Here is a 24,648-nt window from a genome sequence, read left to right on the forward strand (position 1 = left end):
ACCTCCATCTTTAAAAACCCCTCCCACCCACTGTGTTCCACTGTGGAGACCATGGACAGCTCCTTCAGAGGTAGACTGAGACATCCCAGATGTAAAACAGAACGCTACCGTAGGTCATTCACCCCCTCTGCAGTAAGAGTGTACAACACCTCAGTTTAACTAGTACTAGCAGTATCCTGGTACACAATAACACCAATGCAATACTCAGAATGTTCAATACTTGTTTTTTGTTTGTTTGCTTGGTTGTTTTTTTTTTTGTGGTCGAAAGTTATAATACTAGCTTACTGCCTATGTATATACAAGTACCTTTGTTATTATTTCTCTTCACATTATTCTCTTAAGTGTTGGTGCTGCTGTAACAAATGAATTTATCCACTGTGGGATCAACAAAGTCTATTCTATTCTATTCTATTCTGTTCTAAAGAGCAATAAATACCCAACTACATCTAATAAACCAGGGCTGCCAACATTTGAACATTTCAATGTGGGGAATGTATAAATAACAAACAAATGAAACAGGGAAAAAAAGGTCAACAGGCTACAATATTCAACCCTGAAACTAATGTTGGCAAAATATTTTTTCTGGTACGAATTAGCCACCTACATGCTATATGCTTGAAATACTGTTCTTTTGTGAAAATAGACAGCTTTTTCCACATTTTATCAATTTTTTTATATGTTTTATTTACAATTAATTAACATTGTGGGGTTTTTACATAAACGTGATCACAGCATCCATTTTGCCTCAAAAAAGGGAATTAAATTATTTTCCTCTGCCAGGCAAAACCTAATAACCCCCCCCCCCCCCCCCACACACACACACACACACAGGGGAATAAAATAATATAAAGAAAATCTCACTCCAAGACTTGTCTGTTAAAGTTATAGACCAAAGCAGAATTATTCCTGTGATTTAAGCCAAAAGTCGTTCAAACACATAACAATAAAGGCAATGTCTGCAGATCCATCAGCTGCCAGAAAATCTCCCCCATCTGCCAGCCTGTCAGCATGAATGCTTCCATACCTTCCTTTACTTTCTTACCACTGTGAATAAGCAGGCAAAGGTGTCTCACAATATCACAATTTACTGCTTCAAATAAAACTGTCAAGAGGGGACAATAACACCCCATTAATGCTTCTGCATCCTAGGAAGTCACATGACTTCAAAAAACACACAAAAAGCATCATCTGTGCAGCTTTTTGCACTGAACCGAGCAGAGAGAGAGAGAGAGAGAGAGAGAGAGAGAGAGAGAGAGAGAGAGAGAGAGAGAGAGAGAGAAGAGAGAGAGAGAGAGAGAGAGAGAGACTCATATGATCGTTTTATGAATGTTTGAAATCTTGAATATAATACTAATTTAAGTTACTGTCTGTAATGTCTGTGTATCAGTGTTATTATCAAATCATAATGCAAATTAAAATTATTTAATATAATGCAATAAAGTGAAGTTATTGTGCATTTGTCCATAAAGTTACAATGTTTTTTTTATCAAAGTGCATCAACAAATACTGTGAAAACATTCAAAGATTTGTTTTTACGAAGCAGAAAATTGATCTAAACCAATAATCTTTGGAATATTTATGTTATGCATACCAATGCTCGACATAAAGAATCAAACCAGATGGTTATCCCACAGTGTCGTAAACTCAATAGCCTCTCGTAGTTGTTTTTATGTCCTTTTGTTGCCTTTTCTGTCATTTTTTTTCTAAGATTCCGCCCCCAGATTCATGCTGTGCTTGTTGGGTGGTTAGCATCATCTTACAAACAAAAACTTAGCTACGACTCACGCAGGATGCGGTCACAGGAGGAAATCTGTAATGGACACATGTAAGCCAGAAGCCACAGCGTAGCTGTAATCAACTGATGTGTCTTATAGAAGGTCAAAGCGGCAGGGGAAAAAATTAATGCTGAGCACAGGGTGAAGTGTGCTGTATGTGTGTCATTACCCCATCAGCACCTTTTCTAATATGTTATATTCATTAATACTTTATTGAAATCAATATTTTTACAGGTTTTTAGCTATAAAATGCACTCGCTAGTTGCCTCGTATGTTTAAAATATACGTTATAGTATAAATTATTAGTAGATCAATGTAGGGTGTGATTTCAAGTTAGAAAATTACGCCTCCTGGTGGTGCAAAATTCTTTGTGGGAAAACCAGTTTGCACAGCATCGCCCAAACACCAGGGGACGCGGTACAATCATAGCGGCAGTGCTCCCTCTAATTATTCGAAGAAGAAGAGAAGGCTTCTCAGCTGAGGAAAATGGCAGACGTTGAGCTGGACATCATGTCCAGCAGAATGAATAATGGAAACGAACACATGTAAGTTCTGTAATTCGGAGACAACTGAGGCTGGTGGCTGTGAGACTTAAATGCATTTCGGTGTCCGTTTTAAATGGAAATCGCTACATGTGCGGAGGATGAAAGAGTCGCAGTCTCACGTTGTTTCACGAGCGAGCTGAGATGCTAACGACAGGCTAACGCTTTCGGCTAAGTGTAATTTAGCTCTGCTAGCTTAAGTTTTCTTTAACGCGTAGCAAATACAGCGGCCAGGTTGTTTTGTTCATTCTAATTTGCTCATATACACAATGTACGCCTGAACACATTAGAAAAGCTTATAGTTTTATCGAGTTTGAATGTGAGTTAGCGAACAGGATATAGCCTGCTAAGTTTGCTAAAGACATTTAGCGTATCTGTGCTAATAGCCGAGCCATCAGTCTTGGCGGTTTGAGCTAACAAGTAGATCTGGCATGGCGTTAAGTGAGTGTATGATATGAATTATAGGATTTCTGTTATTAGTAACTCCTATGCTGTAAACAACTGTTAACCCCGGTTTAAAGTGAATTAAAAACATTACGTAACCTTGATCCTCATAATGTATGTGTTCTCACTGTCGAGTGGGTTAGCTTGAACTTTATTTACCTTACAGTTGTTAGATCAACAATGCTCGTGGTCCTGAATGTTCTGTTTTTGTTTGGAAAAATGCAATCAAACCAAGTTCTGCTTAATGTGGATCCAGAAAAACGTTTAACTAATGAAATTGAAGCTATTTGACCTTCTGTTAAATAGCTACTATGGCTTAAGCGTTCAATTAAATCCTTCAATCTAGAAAACATTTATTTTTCTGTAAATTACAGATAATGGTCACCACTGTCATAACCCTCTTATTATTTTTTTTTCTTTTTTTTATTCCTGAACAGAAAGCAAGATCTGGAGAGCCATGAAAGAAGTGGAAATGAAGACAGCGGGGACATATCTGAGGAAGAGGAGGAGGAAGAGGTAGGGATGAACAAGAGCAAGACCTAAAAATCACCAGTGGTGGTAATTAAGATCTTAACCATTCACTCTGATTCACTTGAGTGTTTACCGGTATCAATCAATCAGGGTTGTTTATTTGGTTATTTTAAAGTTAAGAATGGGAGAAAAAAAACATGAAACATATCTGACACATTAGTGTTTCTTATGTGGGTGGATGTTGTTTGGTGATTTGGGTGTTTTACGGTTTGAACCCATTTTTCTTCTAAGAAGTGTCGTCCTTGTTCCTTGGAGGAACGATAACATAAAAAAATGTAAAAATCCAGTATTACACAGTAATTAACTAATTTTATTATGAACACAGTAACTAAAACATTCTTTACTCTACTGATTTAAATTTACTTATAAATAATTCAGAATGACATCTAAAATATTCTTTTTTTTTTGTTCCAGGAGGAAGCTGTAAATACTGAGAAGGTCGATGAAGGGTCCAAACATCACAGCGGTAGTGGTAAACGCAAGAGGAAAAAACACAAGCATCGCAGCAAGCACAAAAAACACAAACATGTATCTGATGAAGACAAGGACCGTAAGCGAAAGCATCGTCATAAACACAGGAAACACAAACGCAAAGAGGACACCTCCCCGTCTGCTGCCGCCCTCTTTGGTTCCTCCACCCACAAGAAGGTGGAGTCGTCTCCCTCTTCTGGGAATCCCAGTCTGGATGACAGGGCCGTGCTGGAGGACCTGGAGAAACAGAGGGCCATGATTAAAGCTGAACTGGACAGTCAGCTGATGGAGGGCAAGGTTCAGTCTGGCATGGGTTTGATTCTTCAGGGCTACAACTCTGGGTCTGAAGAGGATGGAGACGCCAGGTTCAGGAATGGAGAGCAGCGTCTGAGGGGCAGCTCAGGTAAACCCATCTCTCCAAGAGGGGGGAAAAGTGGGAAATCGAGGCGAGACTCAACAGAGGTCAGTAAGTCCAGCTCCAAGCGTCGTAGCAAGTCTGCAGAGAAACCCGCCAAGGAGTCTAAGCAGGACAAAGGGACCAAAAGCAGTAAGGACGCGGGCGTTAAGGACAGAGGGCGTGGCAGGAGCAGGTCTAAGGACAAAAAACGCTCGGGCAGCACTGATCGGCCCAAGGAGAGACGGAAGTCTAGTTCTCCTTCCAACTTAAAGAACGAGAAGAAAGCCGATCGTGTTGATAAGCGTTCCTCTCCACAGCGAGATGACAGGCCAAACCAGGACAGAGCAAGTCGACGGTCCAGGTCACCAGTACGAGAACGGCCAAGCCGCTCAGATGCAGATCGGGACAAACGGGTCGCCAAGTCTCCGTCTAAGGACGCCTCGCTGGGGAAAGAGAACCGCTCCCCTCACAGACGAGGGCCTCACAGCCCTCCACGGAAACGCAGTGCTTCTCCTCGTCACCGAGACAGTCGCCATGTGTCGACTGGCGCCTCCGAGCGGACGTCAAAACAGAACCACTCTCCGTCCAGAACCAAGTCTCCCCCCAGAAGGGGCCGCAGCCGCTCACCGGACCTCAGGAGGAGGGAGTCAGACAGGCAGGACTCACCCCTCAGGTTCGTCACTCGCTGCTTCATCGTTAGGTGGTTATCTGTTTACCCACAAAGCATTTGTGTTCGGTTTAATGCCTAGGGTCAGAATACTGCTTCGTGGGACCAATCTGTGTTGAAACGAGTCGTTAAAATACAAATTAAAAAGTGAGGAAGACACAAAATAAATATTCTGACGACATTGGATGAAAGAGTTCTCCTCTGATCCTGCAGGAAGCGGCCTCGACCTGACGCTGGGCCCGCCAGAGACCGGTCTCGGGAAAGGAGTCCTAGGCCCGCCATTCGCCGCCGTGTCAGTCGCTCCCCTCTGAGGAGGAGGTCCCCATCACCACGGCGACGCTCCCGCTCCTCCCCCCGCAGACGAAGCCGGTCTCTGCTCAGACACAGGTGATGGTGACGCTGTTATGTGGCTTTAGACTGGAACTGATGACATAATCTTTAGTGTTCTGATGAGATTATTCATCCGCGTTGAAATGAACGACTTACAGATCAGGAGAGAGAGACCGGTACGGTCGGCTCCGCCAGTACCGACGCTCCACGTCTCGTGACCGGGAGAGGAGGAGGAGGCGCAGCAGAGATGAAGATAAGTTTAAGGGCAGCCTGTCGGAAGGGATGAAGGTGGACCAGGAGTCCTCAGAAGAAGACGTGTGCGTAAAAAGCGATCAAATCAGATATTTTATCACTTATAAAAGCTGTGTGAATGTTTTCATCCAGACCAGATATCATTTCTCTTCCGTGACTTTGGCTCTTTTCAGGTTGGAGGACTTTGAAGGTGAGGAGATAGATGAAGAAGCCCTCATCGAGCAGCGGCGCCAGCAGCGCATGGCTATCGTCCAGGTCTGGTCTCCATCTTGGTTACAACCACAGATAAAGATGGAGTCCCCTCTCTGAACCTTTCCTCCCTAACCCAGAAATACAAGGTCCTGAACGAAGACACCAACATGGTGTCGGAGCCCAGCAGCCCTCAGAGCAGCACGCGGAGCCGCTCTCCTTCGCCCGACGACATCCTGGAGCGAGTGGCCGCAGATGTGAAGGAGTATGAACGCGAGAACGTCAACACCTTCGAGGCTAGCATCAAAGCCAAGCACAACCTCATCGCCCAGGAGAAAGACGGTAACGTCCCCGTTAAATAACGAGTCCTGTTGGCATACAAGGCCAACTGAATGAACCGCGCCGTCACCTGTAAGCGAGCAAGGACGCAGCTACAAACGGTTCTGTTTATAGACCGTGACACGAGTCACCACAGCTGCCGCTGATGAGCACGTGCATCTGTGTTCAGCTCAAAGCTCCAGATGGGCTCCTCTCCTTTTATCAACCACAAATTTTACCTTCAATCTGAAAATTTCCAGATTATTTTTTCCGGCCACCAGAGCAGATCAAGTTTCATCCGATCGCTGAATGAACAATAAATGAGTTCATTTCCCTGCAGCCTGTGACACCAGAGCGGCGTTGAAGTAGAGGACTGTGTGAGAAATGCACTTTTGTCATGCAGGGGTTATAATTTTGTTTTTTCTTCTGTCATGTGTTCATTCAGTTGCTGGCTTGTATTCCAAAGCCTGGTTGTGTCTGCCTCCTGCAGCATGTTTTGATCTCTGCACAGTATGTGAATCAAACACATGTTCCAGATTTACTGTTCTAGGATGACGTGTGTGAGCCCCGGATCTCATCCTGTCTCTCTGGTTGCTGTTTGTTGTTTTTTTCCAGGAGCCAACCCAAAGAAGCCCTCGGCCCCCGACATGTTTACGGAGTCAGACGACATGTTTGCTGCTCATTTTGATGTAAGTAAGGACCCGTGTGGCATCCTGGTGCTATTTTGTTCTATTATAATGTTAATTAACCCAAAAGGGTGCGATTGAAACACTGGACGATAAGGAACATGTCCTTTTTTTCTGTTGCCTCTGCAGAGTGCCAGGATGCGAGCAGCCGGCGTGGGAAAGGACTTCAAGGAGAACCCAAACCTCAGGGACAACTGGACCGATGCAGAAGGATACTACAGTAAATCCTCCCTGGTGGTTCCAGTGCTTTACATTCTACTCCCATAGTAACCCTGTGGTTTGTTTGTGTTGTTGTTCAGGAGTAAACATCGGCGAGACTTTAGATAAGCGCTACGACGTGTACGGCTACACGGGGCAGGGTGTGTTCAGTAACGTGATCCGAGCCAGAGACACGGCCAGAGCCGGCCAGGAGGTGGCAGTCAAGATCATCCGAAACAACGAGCTCATGTGGGTCCAGCCATCCACACGGCCTGTATAAATGTTTGTCAGATCTTGTTAATTCTCTAACGCTCATGTTTGTGGTAAACAGGCAGAAGACGGGATTGAAGGAGTTAGAATTTCTCCGGAAGCTAAACGATGCCGATCCTGACGATAAGTTCCACTGCCTTCGCCTCTTCCGACACTTCTACCACAAGCAGCATCTCTGTCTGGTGTTTGAGCCGCTCAGGTACCCAGGAGAAACCGTCTTTGTTTACATCTCTCACCGCAGCTTTTATCTGATGACCACCTGCCCGTCTCACCCGTAGTATGAATCTGCGAGAGGTGCTGAAGAAGTACGGTAAAGACGTTGGACTCCACATCAAAGCTGTGCGTTCCTACAGCCAGCAGCTCTTCTTGGCGCTCAAGCTGCTGAAGCGATGCAACATCCTCCACGCTGACATCAAGCCAGACAACATCCTGGTGCGGTCTAACACAAGTCAACCTTCCAGAGTGCTCAGAACAACAGCCGCGTGTGTTTAACATCATTATGTTTGGTCCTCTTTCAAGGTGAACGAGTCTAAAACCATTCTGAAGCTTTGTGACTTTGGCTCAGCCTCACATGTGGCTGATAATGACATCACACCGTATCTTGTCAGTAGATTTTACAGAGCTCCAGAAATCAGTAAGTTTAAATTTTCTCCTTTTGTTCGGTTTCTGTTTCGCCTGAGCTTCACTCCGAGCGTGTTTCCCTCAGTCATAGGAAAGCTTTACGACTACGGGATCGACATGTGGTCGGTGGGGTGCACGTTGTATGAGCTGTACACCGGGAAGATCCTGCTCCCCGGATCTTCCAACAATCACATGCTGAAGCTGGCGATGGACCTGAAGGGCAAGATGCCCAACAAGGTAAGCTCGCATCATTTCACATCGTGTTTGCTGTTCAGCGCGTGATGCAACTTCCTGTCGTGTTTCTTCAGATGATTCGTAAAGGTTTGTTCAAAGACCAGCACTTCGACCAGAACTTGAATTTCCTCTACATTGAAGTAGACAAAGTGACTGAAAGGGTGAGAAGGTCTTCTAAATTCTGTTTCCCTGATATTAAAGTGATTTTTTATTAACTTTGACTTTTTTTTTTTTTTTTTGGTTCACCAGGAAAAGGTGACGGTAATGAGCACCATCAACCCCACCAAAGACCTGCTGTCTGAACTCATCGGCGGCCAGCGGCTGCCCGAGGACCAGAGGAAGAAGGTGATGCAGCTGAAGGACCTGCTGGAGGGCACGCTGATGCTGGACCCGGCTAAACGCATCAGCATAAACCAGGCTCTGCAGCACCCCTTTATACAGGAGAAGATCTGAGACCCTCCCAGAGCGGACAGGACAGCAGCGACCACTAAACCAGCTCTGGAGCGAAGCAGCAAACCTCTGAACTCTTGTTTCAGAATCTCACCCAGTTTTGTTCTTTCAGCAGGACTCTAATGGATTCTTTATTGTGTTTTATTGTAAATAGATCATTGAGATAGTAGCCATTCTGAGTTACACGCTTTGATTTTGTTTTTCATTGTATACTTCCCCTCATACCATCAAATGCAGTTACTTTTTAATTTAAATGGCACTGGAGTGATTAAAAGAAACTATGATTCCTGTAAATACTGACGAGTCTGTTGCATCAACTAAATCAAGCAGCAGACGAGGAAAGGTCAGAGTGCAGCATTTTTTTCTGACCACATTGCTCATAGTGGGATGATGCATGCTTTTGAATGTGGTGCAGCCCTGTGTTGAAGCTCCATAACTGCAGTCACAACCTGATCTGAAAGAAAAACGTGCATTTCTGATTAAGATTTTTAAAACTGGTAGAATTATTGTTTTTTTTTTTTTTTTCATTTTTTAACCCCTCGTCCAATTCTCTGGCTCTAAAGGCTCTCAGATTTAAGTGCCTCCTGTTTGAGCTTGGTGTGTTAAACACCAAACGATGCCACACCCGTGACTCTCCTCTAATGTTGTGTACATACAGTCTAAAGTCGCTTTCCTTCACGTATGTTTTTTTTTCTTTACATGATGTGGTAAAACCAATCTTGTGGATTACAATAAACAATAGTTGTGGAAACGCTACTGAAAGAGCACCTTCAGTATAAAACAGCTTTTTAGTAATAAATTGTTTCCTACTGTAAACAAACAGCTGTTTGCTTGTTTTTCTTTCAGACCTCATAATGAACAATATTCCCTGATCGGTCTTATTGAATAAAACACAGAGAAAGAAAAGCTTTTTAATGATTCCTAATGCCGAAATTCTAAGAATCATAATTTAATAGAGAACAGAATGTGTAAACTACATCAAGTTTGCAGAAGACAGATCAAAATAAATTGCCTCTGGTAGTAGTAGGCTTTATTTTGCAACATGGATGTTTTATCCCCACAAATAACAACCCTGGAGGAGTTCTGCTGTGTGGTGGAGTTGCTAATGCTAATGGTTAGCTTCTACTAGTCGAAATGTTATCTGCTTTTTCCTGGATGCTTAACCAACAACAGCCTTCCATCGTTGAGTCAAGATGGGTGAGTCCATGAGTGTTCACACAGTCATGCTGTCAGGCTTTTCAAGTCAGAGTGTCACCGTCTATTTTCTGTCAGAAGCTAATGCAGCAGATAGGTGTAGGAGACTATTTTCATGTTCAGCCTGTATGAAAATTGATTATAATCAGAAATAATCATTTAAAATGCTTTGATGCACACATTAAGGTCAATTGAAGTTTGGGTGAAAACTCTCAGTGCTCTGGGACCAGAAGAAGACAATGACAAAGTCCAATAGCAGTAAGGGACACGGTGGTGAAAGGAGATAAAAATGTCGACATTTTGAAGTATTTGCATTTACTGAAAATGTTGCAGGGGTAAGAAGAGTTTGCAAAAGTTGAAACAATCAGCTGCGAACGTTCTGATCAAAACCCATCAAATTCAAACTGACGGTATAAGTGAAAAATACCAGTTCGTGTCATGTAGAGGCCCACAACTTTGATCAATATTTTCCATTATGAAATGAAAAGAGCTCCAAAAGGGGGCGGGGTTTACCCCCCTGTTTCACCAAAATCCTATAGATTTCAATGGGTAAGTTTCATCATAAGAAGTAGTTACCAAATGTTACAGTTTGTGTGAAAACAGAAAAATCAGACTTCCGCTTCAATAAGTGCATAAAGATGAAAACATGTTTGATGAGGGTTCGTACTCACAGTAAAAAGGATCAAGGCTGCAAGAACTTTGCAGCATCAAAAGTGAAATCTCCATTTTCACTATTTCCCACTCTGGTGCTTCGCTCCATTACATGATTGCACTTGTGTTGAGCTCCTGAAAAGCATAATGGGAGTCTCGTTTAGAAAAAAACTCCTATTTTTCTCCCATTTGAAAGCAGAAGAGTGATGCAAGAGCTCCCTGTGCTTGAGTGGAGCAGAGTTTGGTAATAAGGCTTCTGATCGGAGCTGATGGGCTGTCAACCTCAAGGGGTTTGTAAAGACATGTAGGCTGTAGTGGGATAACCACCGGTGAAGGTGTCAGTGAGAATCATCTGGCACGCTAAAGCATGCTGGCTTTAATCTCAACATGAAGAGATGAGGACATGGCTGCCTTTAATCTGAATATGTAACCAAACAAGTCATTTATGGCCTTCAGATTCATGAGAGCAAGAGGTCAGGCTGGTGCTCTGCTACCAGCTGGGGGTATCACCGTAAAATGATCACTAGAGGGCGATAGAGGCATCTAAAAACTTTATCTGTGCGTTAGAAATATTCAAACCCCGAACCAGTGTCAAGGTATTTACTTTTACATTTAATTAAGGATTTCATATCACATTTGCAACAGATTTGATATGTTAGTGAGTTAAATGTATTGGTAACATTTTACAAAGAGTCCCCCTTTATTCGTGTTACTTAGTGCATTATTAAGCATTAATAAACAAAGGTTCCCTTTATTAACGTTCCTGGTATTGTTAACAATTAAGTGTCTTTAAGGTTAGGACAAGAGGCCAAAAGAGGTGTCTGCTAAGTAATACATTACTTAATATGGTTGAGCAGTTGTTAATACTAGGTAATTAATGCTTACTAATGCACCAAGTATCGTTAATGAGGGGCCCTCATTGTAAAGTGTATGTATTTTGTGAAAAAGAGCTCATATGACAACTTTTGGCAAATCAAAGTAATTTTCTTCTGTAAGACATTTCTGCAAACTTTATTCAGTTGATGTTTGCTGAATTTTATTTTTTTATAAAATGTTGCAGTAATTATTGTTTTTCTTTCTGCAATAGTTTTTTATGTGACAAAAGCCTCAGATGATCCCACATTGATTATTTAATACTTTGGTTTGCAGACAGGTTCATGGCTGAGTCTGAGCAAAGCAGGCCCGCTTCGTAACACGTCCACCGTTGTGCTGGTGTGTGTTTGATTTTCCACAAAGGTGACGTCTAACATCTTAGAGTGGGAGATCAGGGGTTCAATTCCTGGTCGGGTCATACCAAAGATTTTGAAATAATGGGACCCAATGCCTCCCTGCTTGACACTCAGCATTAAGGGGTTGGATTGGGGGGTTAAACCACCAAATAGTTCCCGAGCGCGGCTTGTCTGCAGCTCACCGCTTCCCCAGAGGATGGGTCAAATGCGGAGAACAAATTTCGCACACACACCTGTGTGTGAGAACTAATGGGACTTTAACTTTAAGATGGTCTTATCTACTATTCATCCAGAAGTTGTGGTTTGCAAACCTGAGCCATTCTATCATGTTTCTGTTCAGTCTTCTCAAATCCTAAAGTCGTCAACTAGTCAGAGTTAACATGCTAACTGAGTCTCTGACATGTGGATGTTGACTCTCTGAATGTTCTCTTAGGGGGACGGACTACTGTGCTGAATGAATCCCACATGTAGCGGACTGACCGACTCCTGATCATTTAAAAGGTTCCTTAAACATTGGTCGGCATCTTCCCTCCTTACTAAGGTATAGATATAGACGTATAGCAACAGTCTCATTTCTATATATTATTTTCAACGTACTTAGTTTTAATTATTCTGTTTCTGCTGTTTTAACGATATGGTGTAATGTTATATTTAAATTCTTCAGTGGTTGTTTTTACCAAATTGTAAACACTTAACCTGTTCTGACCTGTAGACCGCGGGAAAGAAAGAAGGTGTGCTTACTTTTTGTTGGCTTGCTGCAATATCTAAATATGTCAAAAAGAAGAACAGAGACTGAAAATATAATTTCCATTTTTATTAAAACCATACAAACATTTGTTGTCAGTTATAAAAGAGCGAAGCTGATCTTCTGGCGGCGGTAAAGCGCCGTGCCTTTGCCTGGGAATCTCTGCTTTCAAAGTCAATTCTTTATTGGTCCCAGGACACGCCGCACTCCCTTTACTAAGCCTACAGAAGAAGTCATTTATTTACATAATATATTTATATATATATATAAAAGGACAATAAATGTGAAAACTTGAAAAAGAAAAGCAGAATGCATGTTACAAATCTTCTGATAGTAAGACTTTTGTCATATAAATGTTCTGTTCCATTTATTTTTCACGTCTCACGAGACACTTTTACATGTTTAAGTTTGAAATTGTTTTATTTTCATTCACAATGGAAGATTGGCAGTGATCTTTCTTTTTACCGACAGGCAGATACGTTTAAGGCACATATCTCAGCAGTTCCCTCTTTCAAAGGAAACCAGCTCCACGTCTTTGAAACAACAAAACCTCATCAAAGCATGGCTACAAAATAACAAAAAGTACCAAAGAACAATAAAACGATTTGTACCTAAATTCTCTGAACGAAAGGTAAACTCCTCGATTTTCTGTGTGCAGTTACAGAAGACTGCAAGGCAATACTAACACGGCTGACAAAGTCACTGCAATACTTGATGGCAGTCCACATACTGAACTTTAAGAGCTTTGGAAAACAAAACAAATGATTTTCTATAGAACAAAACATATCATGTTGAAGCACTCAGTGAAATGCTGCAAACCTTGCCAAGTACTGGTCATTAGCACACATTAAAACCAAACAAGTACTCATATCAATTCATGTACAAATACATAAAGCACCAATTGTAGGACACAAAGTCCATTCGTGCAATCCAACAAACAGAATACAAAAAAAAGTTTTTAAAAACACTGTTACACACACTTGTGAGTACCTTACCAGACTAACTAGACCGAGCCATTTAGATATCAAGTAGACGACAATCTATGGCAGAAGACTTGGATGTCTCGTTCATTATTTTTGGACTGGCTCTTGATGAGAAATACCTCTTGGTAAAACTTGGTAGATGCACTGAAACGTTTACAGCTTCACAAAAGTAACATACAAACAAAATGACATCAAATGTAAATATAACACCCAGGAAAAGCTATGATATTTAAAGTTATCTTCAGGGCCTTTTAAATGGACGACACTGTGTCTCACCTGGAACGTCAAAGATTTAGTGTTGTTGTACCTTTGATATTAGATCGGTTGATACTTGGCACACGATCTAGTCTATGTACTTATATAGACAGTGTTTAACTTGAGTACATGCGTTTTTACAAATAGGATGTACAGCTAAAACAGTTACAATACACAGAATACTGATTTAGAGAGATGAGTTGTCCTCACCATCTTATTGTACAAAGAGAAGGGCTTCCAAAAATAGCCTTCATTCCAGAAAAGGAATATAACTCTTTATTACACATAATCTGGACACATCCCTGCTCTATGTGGGATGTCGCTTTCCTACATTAAAATCAAATGGCAATTACACAAAGTTCTCATAATTGCCATTTTTATTGTCTTAATCTTCACATACACCAATGTTTTCTCCTTCGTTTGCCATTTTTCGTTTCCATGGAAGGAGAAAGCAGAGAGAAGAAGCAGCTACTGCATGATAGCTAGGAACTTGCTTTCCTCAGCGAGGGTGGTGAGAAGGGAACTCATGTCTCCAATGGCCATGTTACTCAGGCCTGGGGCCACACTCTGGAAGGCAGCTGATGCCCGAGGGGTGGTGAGGCGTGATGAGGTCCTAGACATGCCCTGGAAGATGGAGGGACTCAAGACCCCTGAGACCAGGCTGCCTTGATCGTAACTATCCTCCAATATGGTACCAAAGTCCACATTTACCCCTACATCTAATACACTGGCCACCTGGCCATTAACTGTGCTGGTCACTTGGTCTGTACCTGGGGAGGGGAGAGCTACTGGGTTCTCACAGCCACCACCTGTATCTTCAGACACTGCCATGGAGTCCAACAAACTCTGGTCCTCCAGTACAGGGAATGAGGAGGCCTTGCAATTTGCAGGTTCGTAGGAAAGACAGTCCGCAAAGGCTTGCCCAATGTATTCAGGATCTGGATTTTCCAGTTTCAGCCCTGATACCTGATATGCAAGAGAACACTGGTCTCCACTTTGTAGTTGTTGGGATCCGTTTGGGCTTGGCTGAATTCCGCTTGAGCTCTCTGACTGCTGGGTCTTGACAAAGGACTTGGAACTGTTGATTGGTGGGTGAGGGACATGTACCAGACGATCGTGATAAGAAGCATTTCCTAGAAGCTGGCTATGGAGATTGTCCATGAAGGCCCTGCTAAGAGTTAGGTTGTTTCCAACCTGCCAAGAGGTATCGTTATTGTTCTGCTGGAAGCAGCTCTGTTTCATAGGTCCATTGGACATGTGGGGTTTCAGAATTTGGGGAAGAGGCCTGTTGCTCATCTGCAAGAAATTTGACCTGTCAAATGTGTTTGTAGAGTTGTGGCCAGTACCTCTCATCTCCATGCAGGAGTTAGGGGATGCCTCTAGCTTCACCCCAGGGTTAAGACTTTGAGACTGATTTTCCAGGGGGTAGCTGCTCTGGAAGTCAGTAGATACGTGCTGGTGAACCACCATATTTTGGAACTTGCCAAATGGTACAGATGTGGGTTCATGTTCTGTACTAGGCCACCTTCCACACTGTGGGTGGTAGCTGGGATCTTTTTGAGGAGACCTGTCAACACTTCCAGAGCTGACTTCATTCCATTGGATGGGAAGCTTACTTGGGCTGTTCCTCTCTGATATTTGCTGCTGTTGGAGACTGTGGGAACAAGGGAAGGTCCCATACAATGCTGAAGTCTGGTTTGGCTCCATTGCTGGGTGGGAGATGTCCCTTTGGGTAGAGGCTATTTGGTTCTCAATCTGAACATAAGAGCCACTGTCCATCTGAACCTGGGAGTGTAAATACTGCACTAGGTCATCGGGTAACATATCCTCATCCTCGAGCAATAGGCCTGCCTCCTCATTATCCTCCATGGCCAGAGCTTCTAAGGCTGCTTGTTCTGCAATGCTAGATGTGTTTGGTAAGTTCTGCATATTGCCCTCTGAGCGTGTGTAGTTTTGTAGGACGAAATTACGAGAGTCAGGTGTAGAATGGTGAGACAGAGGAGGAAGATGGTAGAGATTATTAAGGCTGTTGAAGCGTTGAACTGGAGGTAAACTGAACGTTTCAGGAACTTGTGTCCGAACTGGGTCGCTGGCCCTGCGGTTTCCATTTAGTGGTGCCTCTCCAGGATAGAATACCCTCCTTCTGTAACCTACGTGTCCCATGTACTCATTGTTAAAGCCACTACTGCCTTCACCACAGCGAGGTGGCCTTACAAGGGGTGGCAAACAGCGATTGCTGCCTCCGTCTTCTATCATGGCCATTCGAGTCTTCAAACTCATACGTTCCATGTTAGGTAGAGGCGTGGGAGGTGGGCCGCCAGTAGCTGCTGCATATTTGGCTTTAAGGTGGTAGTGCTGTGCTGGGGTTAAACTGAGGATCCCCCGTGACCCACCTCCTCCTCCAAAACCAACTCCCCCTACACTTCCACAACTCCCACTTGGGAGTATCCCTCCACCTCCTCCTGCTACCCCACCTCCATAGTGGCTTGCCTCGCTGGAACGGCGGGAGGCATCAGTGGAAATGGGGTCGTAAGAGCCAGTGGAGCTGAGGTTATGGATGCGGCGGTGGTGGGAAGCCAACATTGGGCCCTCGCTCTGGGAAGCCTGGCTGGAGCGTCGACTGGAGAAGCAGGGGGAGATGCCAGAGGAGCGCCTGCTACTGCTCAAATAGGCTGAACTAGTGGCACTGCCATTGCTGTCGCGCCGGTCTCTGAGCAAACTGAGTACCGTTAGCTCTGTGCTGCCCAGCTCAGCAGGAGCAGGTGGCTGAGGAGCAGACTCCCCCCACTGCCTGCCCAGGCAGGATCCTAGGGAGAGACATAGATAGAGACAGGCAAATTAGGAAAGTTAGAACAGAGATAAATAACCAAGGAAAATTAGGTGTGGTGAAAGACACATTTTAGTGGAATTAGAAAGCAACCAAAAAAGTAAAGTGGGGGAGAGATCCTTCAAACCGATGGGAACATTTGTTTGAGGGATCTGGCAGAAATCAGCCATGAAACATCACATTACATGCTATTCTCACTGATATGATGTACAGTTTGATATGCTTATGATATCATTTTCCAGAAACTTTTGTTTTGCCCGAACCCTTCAGCCAAAACTGGCTAGATAGAATTTGGGATAATTTGGTTCTGGAAAATCTGTCTACAGGTGCTTTGTAAAAAGAATCTGCAAGATGTAAGAAGGGTTATAATTTTTAAGCACATATAGAATGGCATGACAAAAGTTTTAAGTAAGTAAGTAAAAGTTTATTTATATAGCGCCCGTGATCAAGTAGATAAACTTACCCTTTCCCAGGATGCTTGGTAATGCAGAGCCTTTCGGGGGTGGTGTAGGGGACAGAGACCCCAGCCTGGGCAGTGCTCCATTCACCTGCTTCAGCCTCTCCATCTTCATGTGCTCCATCCAGCGCAGGGGGCGGCCAATGCTTCGCCTCGCCTGCAAGGTCAGCATGGCTGCAGTCGCCGTAGAGACCGTTGAGTCCATGATGGGGGACGGCTCCACCTCACACTCCTCCTCTGCCTCCTCTTCATTTTCCTCTTCCTCCTCATCCTCCTCCAGACCCTCCCCTGGCAAGCGTCCGGCACTCACAGCAAGCTGGACTCCACTGCTGGGATAGGTGCTGACGGGGGACTGGTCACTGCTGCATGTAGACTGACTGCCAGGGCTTGGCTGAGACGTCTGGGAGACCCAAACAAACAGGAAATAAGCGTATTAAACCTAACAAAAGTGTGAATATACAGTGTCAATGATGCTGTTCCAAAGCATGCTATTCCTGTATGAGGATTTCTACGGGATTCATTTCATATGTTGGGTTGAATGCCAAACATAGTTGACATCTGTTTTATTAATACTCTGGTAAGAGGTTTTGCACTATTACCATTATTGTTTTAATAAAGAAATCCATACTTGGTAACTTATAAATCTTTAGCCTGCTGCAGCACTTGAAAATAACCCCGGTTTCACACTGCAAGCATCAGCAGAACGGACCGGCAGCAAAGCGGCACCGCTTCAAATAGAATCCAATTATAGTCTATGGAGTGTTTCAAACCATCAGGCGTGTCCCAGAAGCGGCATACCGCACCGCGCCGCTAAAGATATGATCAAGTTCTATTTTGTCCGCGAGCCGCTACTGGGACACGTAAATTTCCACAGTTCACATAGTGCGAGACAAGAAACCACACACGGTTTCAGTGTAAAATCCCCGGTTATTTTCAAAATAAAATATAACGTTGCAATGTTATATATAACTTACGTAAGCACGTGTGACTGAACGGCTTTGTTTACCACCACTTTCTTTCGAGAATTGCAACGGCGTGATGCTTCGTGGGGGTTGTGATCTCTCGATGAGGAAGGATGGCGAAAATCTCGAGGAGCGGCCAAGACTCTCACGGTGTGAAAAGGACCGCTTTGAAGTTCGCGAGTGAGCCGCTCCGCTACTGTTCCATACCGCTGATGCTTGCAGTGTGAAACCGGGGTAAGAGTTTAAACAAGTTTTTCTCAAAGTTTGCTTTTTAAATTCCTGTCACTACTGTAGCCGGAGTTATGAGTGTACATACTTGATAGAACTGTTAGAATACAAATCTGAGATAGAACTTCTTTTAAAATCCTTCACAGTAAGAGCCCCAACTCAACAACAATAAAAAAATTAAAAAATAGGGATGTAAGAAAATATCGATATGGCAATATATCGTGATTTTTTTCTAGCAATATAACGTCGATATTCAAAAGCTGTGCATCTAATTTTTGGAAGAATTTACATGCAAACATTTGTGTATTTTCTTTTGGTGCAATTTAAATGCCAACTTCCAATTAGCAGCAGTGAGCAATGGGTTTTGTTTCCACCAATGAAATGTAAATCCCTCTATTATGGTTCAGATACCTCATATTATACATGTTAAGTATCAGTTTGGACGATAAAAATCGCTAATATCGTCTGACTGAATGTATCGCAATATATCGTGATACATTGCATCGTCTCCCATGTATTGTGATACATATCGTATCACCAGAATTTCACCAATACACATCCCTAATAAAGAAGGTATCTTAAAGAGTAAGCCACTTCCCTACCAGAGTCTTAGCTAAAAGGGGACATTGCCTGGCGGACCAAGAGGGAGTCTAGTCTGGAGGATTTCTCTCCACTTCCTTCACCAGAAAAAAAATTTTTTTTGGAGGAGGCGAGCAGCTCTGAGTGGTATGGGCTCTTGAGTTATTAAAACATGGGAACAAGTAAAATTAAAATATACTACCACCATAAATAATACTAATTTCAAAAATACATTTAGAAAGCTGTAAAAGCCCAATATTGCTGCAGCTTCTCTTGTTTTTGTTATAATTTCAGTTTGTAGGAGTGCATCCTGCAACATTTATCAACACTTTTTTAAAATACTGACAATTGTATTCAAGATGCATATCTTCAAATAACCATAATACATTTCCATCCCTGTGTAACAGAATGATTTTGAGTTGGTCTGACCCTGAAAGTTGTGTTTTTGTCTGAATGTTTACAAAAAGGACAGTTGTCTAATAATGTCTCATAGAACTGTCACAAGGCTTTTCAGCCTGCACAACAAAATGTATATAATCATTTCTTTATGCCAGACTGAGGCCGACAGTGGGTGAAAGTGATCAACAGGATGAGAAAACACCAGGATGTGTGATGAGAAATGGAGAAAAAAATTACACCAATTTTACAAATTCAATGTCACCTATCTCACCTGATTACCCACTGTCCTTAGAAAGGAATGGAGAGAAATGCCGAAGCATTGGATAGAGGAAAAGAGTCACTCGTTAGAAGATCTTGGAGAATTGTTAGAAGAATTCAAACAAATGAATAAAATTTTGTTTAAGCGTATAATAAAGTCTTACCATGGGTTTCTCTGTCTTGATAGACTTGACCTGCAGACATTCATCTTGTTTTGAGGTAACATGGTTGTACTCCCTTTGGTCCGTGTACCCACCCATGGGCAGTTGCCCCGGCGACCGACCGTGGCTGTTGCCCCCAGGTTCTCGCGGTTGCGTTGGCGGGCGAGGGTAGTCCCCGCGCTGTTTCTTGGTGACGTGCGCCTCTGGCCCGTGTACTGTCTTCACGTGCTTCCGTAAGGAGCTGGGATCCGTGTATCGTTTGGTGCAACCTGGGATTTTACACACGTAGGGTTTCTGAAAAACATAATAAAGCAGTTTGTTAAACAGCTGGTTAAGTTTGCAAACTGTGAAAAATGCATATGTTGATACCTCGTTGGAGTGCGTGCGATTCTGATGTTTCGCCCGATCTGAAGCATTGGAAAAAGCCTTGTTGCAGCCCTCGTGTTCACACACATAGGGCTTCTCACCAGTATGGGATCGTAAGTGAGTTTTGAGGTTTTCCAGCCGCGAGTAGGCCTTGGCACAGCCTTCAAACTGAAGAAAGAAAGACGAGAACTCACACTCTGCAGCAGCCTATTATAGTATAATATCATCTGCAAATAAATAAAGTGAACTGAACAAATATGCGGGTCCCTACTGTGCACTTGTGCGGTTTTTCCCCAGTATGGCGACGCATGTGGACCACCAGCATGTACTGTGCCTTGAAGGGCTTCTGCTCTCGAGAGCATTCCTCCCACCGGCACACGAACTCCTTCTTTTCTCCATGGATATGGTCGTTGTTTATGTGCTAATGAAAGAAAATGAGAAAGTGTTTCTGAATGCTAAGCTAATCAGTTTTTTTTTTAATTTTTTCTTTGAAAGCTAAGATGTAGTTTTTCATTTTCTTCTTTTCTCCATTTCTAATTTATTCAGCTGAGAAGTGCACAAAGGCTCGGGTGTCTCAGTGTCCAATATGAATAGGATTTCTAATAAAACCCTGTCACTTCCCTTCACTTTGGGCCCTCGTCAGTCTGTGACAACCTCTGACAGTTGTGCTGTCATAGCAACTTTCAGGCTGTGGCTTAAGAAGGAAGAAAGAAGGCAGAGAGGTGAGCAGACAAATCAAAAGTTAAGTCAAGGCTGAGATGCGAGGGCTTTACAAGTACTTTTTCCTGTGACTACCCGTTGGCCTTCCTCTGTCCATCTTTGTTATTTCTTTCACTAACGGTCTTGTAAAAATGGATGTAAAAAAGAAAAGGAGGTTGGGTGAAAGCCTACCCTCTAGGGATAAAGTCAACACCAGGCTCTCTTCAAGAGACAACAAATGTGGTGGCCTCTGAAGTGCCTTTCTGATGGTAGTTTAAACCCAGAGAAACACACAATATCCTGGCAGAAGGAAGCCAGCATTATTACGACATTCCTGAGCAGCAGAAAGGACTCTTTTGACCTGAGGGCTGGAACAGACAGCCGGACGGAAGGATGGGGAATACATACAGACCCAAATGCTTCTAAACGTCTGGGGGATTCATTATGCGTGCCTTTGTTCTGAAGACTGTTGAGCTATTGAAACAAAATGCAGGACACAACTTGACAAAGACCCCTTGCACCTCGTCATTGTGCATCGTGAGCACCCTGATCATCCGTGACCACGATATTCAACAGAAACCTCACTGGGTTCAACCTCCCAGTGAAGATAAAGGAGGATTATCAACAGGAGACACCGACAAAGTCTACAAACAAAAGTTCTATTGATGCTAATAGATCATCAAAGAGCCTCCAATATACTCAGCTGACGTTTTCCAAATCTAAAGTGACAAAACAAGACTAATTCCAGGGATGATGATTGGAAACTGGGCGATCATAGACGGTAGAGATGTTCCCTAAGATCCATCTTCTCCCCACCTTGGTCGGAGATTCGGAAAACCTGACTCTTCCCCCTCCTTGTCCCCCTCTCTGTGAGGGAATCCCTGTGGCAAGCGATCGGTCCGCTGTGACCGCCGTTCGATATCCTGAGAGCAATGGGAGAGGGCCGCAGTGTTGGATCACGCACCTACAGCTGGCACGGCACTCACACACAGTCACTGTACAAATGAAGGAGGTGGCTGACGGGTGTGATGCATTAGCCTCTGAGCTGACAGAGAGGGGGGACAGGCAGTATAGTGGGGGACGAGGAGCCTAATGGCATGATCTAATGGCAATTCTTATTGAATCAATAATCTCCATGCTGAGCAGACGGGTCCCGTTGGTCGGCCAAATCGACAAACAGGTGCTGATAACAGTGGCGCAGCAGGTTATTCATCTTCCCCCTGCCAGCTTATCGGCCAACAACTGTAAAAACGCCACCAAGATGGATTTAGGAGGGAGTTTCACGACAGGGAATGCAAGGACGCGGACACAGGGGACACTGGAGCCGCCTGTGACGCATGAATGGTGAACATCCACACAAACAGGTGCAGGTACTACCTTACTGGTTCGCGGCTTCAGCAAAACAACAAACTGGAAAGGTTTGTATGCTTTCTAAAACTTTATAAATTGCTGGTATAAAAATCCCCTCTGTGTTGGTTATGGTAACACCCTAGATCCAGCATTTCTTCTGCTATTCTCCGCCATTTGTTAACTTCAGTATCCATTTCCATGTCTCCTTATCAAATCCTCTTTGGGACGCAGCCTTCATGCATTAGGATGCAAGCGTGCATGAAAAGAGGGCCTGTTTACAAGGCAATTTCACAAAGCGATGGGACCCGCAACACCGTTTAGCTTTATCAAACATTGCCTAATAAATCATATGCTCTTTTGTGATGTCAGTTGCTGAGCTGCTTTGTGTAACGAGAGAGGGGGGGGGGGGGGGGGGGGAGAACTTAAAAAGGGAAAAGATGGGAGAGAGAGAGAGAGGGAGGGAGGGAGGAGGTATAAAAGGGGGGAACCGAGAATGGGTTAGTGAGGGATAGAGAATGAGAAGCAGGGGGCAGGGAGAAGAAATTGGCATGTGTAATTCAGCAGTCTTTTCATCTCAGAGTAAGATACTCTAGACAGATAAGAGGCCTAATCCTTCTCCTGATCAAGAAAAATCTGCATTTTACCAATTAAAGGCCTGTGCCAGCAGCCAAAGGGGAGGAGTCAGGCTGCGCCTGCGTTTATCTCCATTCAACACGGCGGAGGCGCACAACAGCAGACTCAACAAGGCTGCACACAACGAGCTCCAGCTCTCCATCGGAGAACATCACAACACCAGCTACGTGTTTGACCTGGATTGGAGGGGTTAACGGTTACGATGAGTACGCACAGACCCCCAACCACGAGACTTCAGTAACAGACTTCGTAAAGGTAAAGGAGTGGTACTTAGTAAAAGAGGTATCCCTAGAGGGAATTTAATGAAATTCTCATAAACGGTTGCATTTTCACCAAAAGTGTAAGCTACACAATATATTATTATTAGTCCGTGAGACAGACACCTTGTCTACATTTAAGATTAGGCTTAAAACATTTTTATTTGATAGGGCCTATGGCTAAAATCTGATGATAGCCCAGATCTGGACAAGTGGGGGAGTACAGGGAGGTCGAGTGTACAGTCGGTAAAGACGGCTCTTCCTTGCCCTGCCTCCAACATGCCTCCAACTAAAAGGCTAGGTTATCCAGAGTTATCTCTGTAGTTATGCTGCTATAGGCTTAGACTGCTGGAGGACACACTGACCACTTTCCACACTCTACTACTTTCTTCTACAATCTGCTCTTTAACTGTATTATTTCCTGCAATTTCAGCTGTTAACTTCATTTTCTCTCTGTTTTTCTCCCCAGAAGAAGCTACAATGGTGTTCTGCTGAGCTGTGGTGGCCTCATGGAGGGGGCCATCATCTTGAACACTGTTGCTAACCACTTAAACATTCTCCCTCTCCTGATAATAACATTTTACTTTCTTTGACTTTGGATGTGCTACTACTAGTTTACCAGTTTGATTATATATTCACTAGGATAAATACAATAAAGTTTATCTCTCACCAAATAGAATATTTACTAAGAAATCGCAATGTAGCCATAGAAACATTACTTGGTATATATGTTGTGTGTGTGTGTGTGTGTGTGTGTGTGTGTGTGTGTGTGTGTGTGTGTGTGTGTGTGTGTGTGTGTGTGTGTGTGTGTGTGTGTCTGTCTGTCTGTCTGTCTGTCTGCTCTGTCTTCTCGATCCCCAGAAAGTCGTGGTGGATGGCTGCTTATACTGAGCCAGGATTCTCTGGAGGTTTCTTCCAGTTAAAAGGGAGTTTTCCTCTCCACTGTCACTAAATGCTTGCTGTAGGACTGCCAGGGGATTGCCGTAAAGTCACTGACACCTGAGTTCCTTATATAGGAAACTTTTTTCTGATTGGCTTAATGAACTGACCTGTAATGGAATGTTTATTATGTGAAGTGCCTTGAGACGATTCTTGTCGTGATTTGGCGCTATATAAATAAACTTGAATTGAATTGAGGGCTGCGCAGTGGAGCAGTGGTTAGAGCTGTTGCCTTGCAGCAAGAAGGTGCATGCTTGGGTTCTCTCCGGGTACTCCGGCTTCCTCCCACAGTCCAAAAACATGACTGTTAGGATAATTGGTCCGTCTAAATTGTCCTTAGGTGTGAGAGTGTGATTGTTTGTCCTGTGTGTCTCGGTGTTGCCCTGCGATGGACTGGCTCCCTGTCCAGGGTGTACCCTGTCTGATTGCCCATTGACCGCTGGAGATGGGCACCAGCCCCCCCGCGACCCTATGTGGACAAAGCGGGTTCAGACAATGGATGGATGGAATTGAATTGAATATATTATCCATTAATGTTGCAGTTTGCCAAACATGAACATCAGTTGCACATTGGAAACAACGGGAAGACCGAACCAGTCAGATGTGAAACTTGCTCCCCAACAGCCCTAAAAGTCCCAGATAGATTCAAGCGTACTTCCTCATAACAGGGCCTGTTTCCGCAGCAAATGTCTACCAGAATAATCAGTTTAAGTCCTTGTTCCTGTGGTAGAAACACACACAGGTAAAGAAAATAATTAGCCCAAGGTAAGTCGAGCTACAGCAATAATCACCGTAAGACTTGGAGCCTTTATCCTAGTTTACGTGTTGGTTAGAAACGTGCATTCAACTCCGTTACTGTAGGTGGCGACATCCATCCGCATTCTTCTGGTTAGCTTATAGCAACACACAGAAAACAAACTTACAGTTTTTAATGACGGATCATTTTTGATAAACCTCTATGCAATTACATTATCATCGCTTCTTTTTTTGTGATTTATTTCAAAACCTGCTTTGCAAAAAATAAATTTACTCATGCAAAGAAAGTGAAAACATGCAGCTTCCATGTCGGTTTATCTGCAGCTGAGAATTAGTGATGGATCA

At 43.6% G+C, this 24,648-nt stretch overlaps 2 protein-coding genes across 2 annotated transcripts in view; one reads left to right on the forward strand and one right to left on the reverse strand.

Moving 5' to 3' along the window:
- Nucleotides 1–2,187: 2,187 nt before the first annotated feature.
- prpf4bb (pre-mRNA processing factor 4Bb) lies at nucleotides 2,188–8,598 on the forward strand. Its single transcript, XM_015954778.3, has 16 exons — nucleotides 2,188–2,320; nucleotides 3,199–3,277; nucleotides 3,707–4,833; nucleotides 5,041–5,214; nucleotides 5,316–5,474; nucleotides 5,583–5,664; nucleotides 5,739–5,940; nucleotides 6,532–6,605; nucleotides 6,732–6,822; nucleotides 6,902–7,049; nucleotides 7,132–7,269; nucleotides 7,349–7,502; nucleotides 7,590–7,704; nucleotides 7,777–7,928; nucleotides 8,000–8,086; nucleotides 8,175–8,598. The coding sequence occupies exons 1-16, from the start codon at nucleotides 2,262–2,264 to the stop codon at nucleotides 8,376–8,378; spliced, it is 3,045 nt and encodes a 1,014-aa protein (XP_015810264.3). The 5' UTR covers nucleotides 2,188–2,261; the 3' UTR covers nucleotides 8,379–8,598.
- Nucleotides 8,599–13,712: 5,114 nt separating this feature from the next.
- Nucleotides 13,713–24,648, reverse strand: part of gli3 (GLI family zinc finger 3) — a 125,262-nt gene continuing 114,326 nt past the window's right edge. The window contains exons 11-15 of the mRNA XM_015954757.3: nucleotides 19,941–20,090; nucleotides 19,673–19,837; nucleotides 19,307–19,597; nucleotides 16,723–17,116; nucleotides 13,713–16,239 (exon numbers count right to left, since the gene is read on the reverse strand). Coding sequence (XP_015810243.3) covers nucleotides 13,901–16,239; nucleotides 16,723–17,116; nucleotides 19,307–19,597; nucleotides 19,673–19,837; nucleotides 19,941–20,090 — 3,339 coding nt within the window. The 3' untranslated portion in view covers nucleotides 13,713–13,900. The remainder of the gene's footprint in view (nucleotides 16,240–16,722; nucleotides 17,117–19,306; nucleotides 19,598–19,672; nucleotides 19,838–19,940; nucleotides 20,091–24,648) is intronic.

This window comes from Nothobranchius furzeri, chromosome 7 (assembly GCF_043380555.1).
Source record: "Nothobranchius furzeri strain GRZ-AD chromosome 7, NfurGRZ-RIMD1, whole genome shotgun sequence".
Lineage (NCBI taxonomy): Eukaryota > Metazoa > Chordata > Actinopteri > Cyprinodontiformes > Nothobranchiidae > Nothobranchius > Nothobranchius furzeri.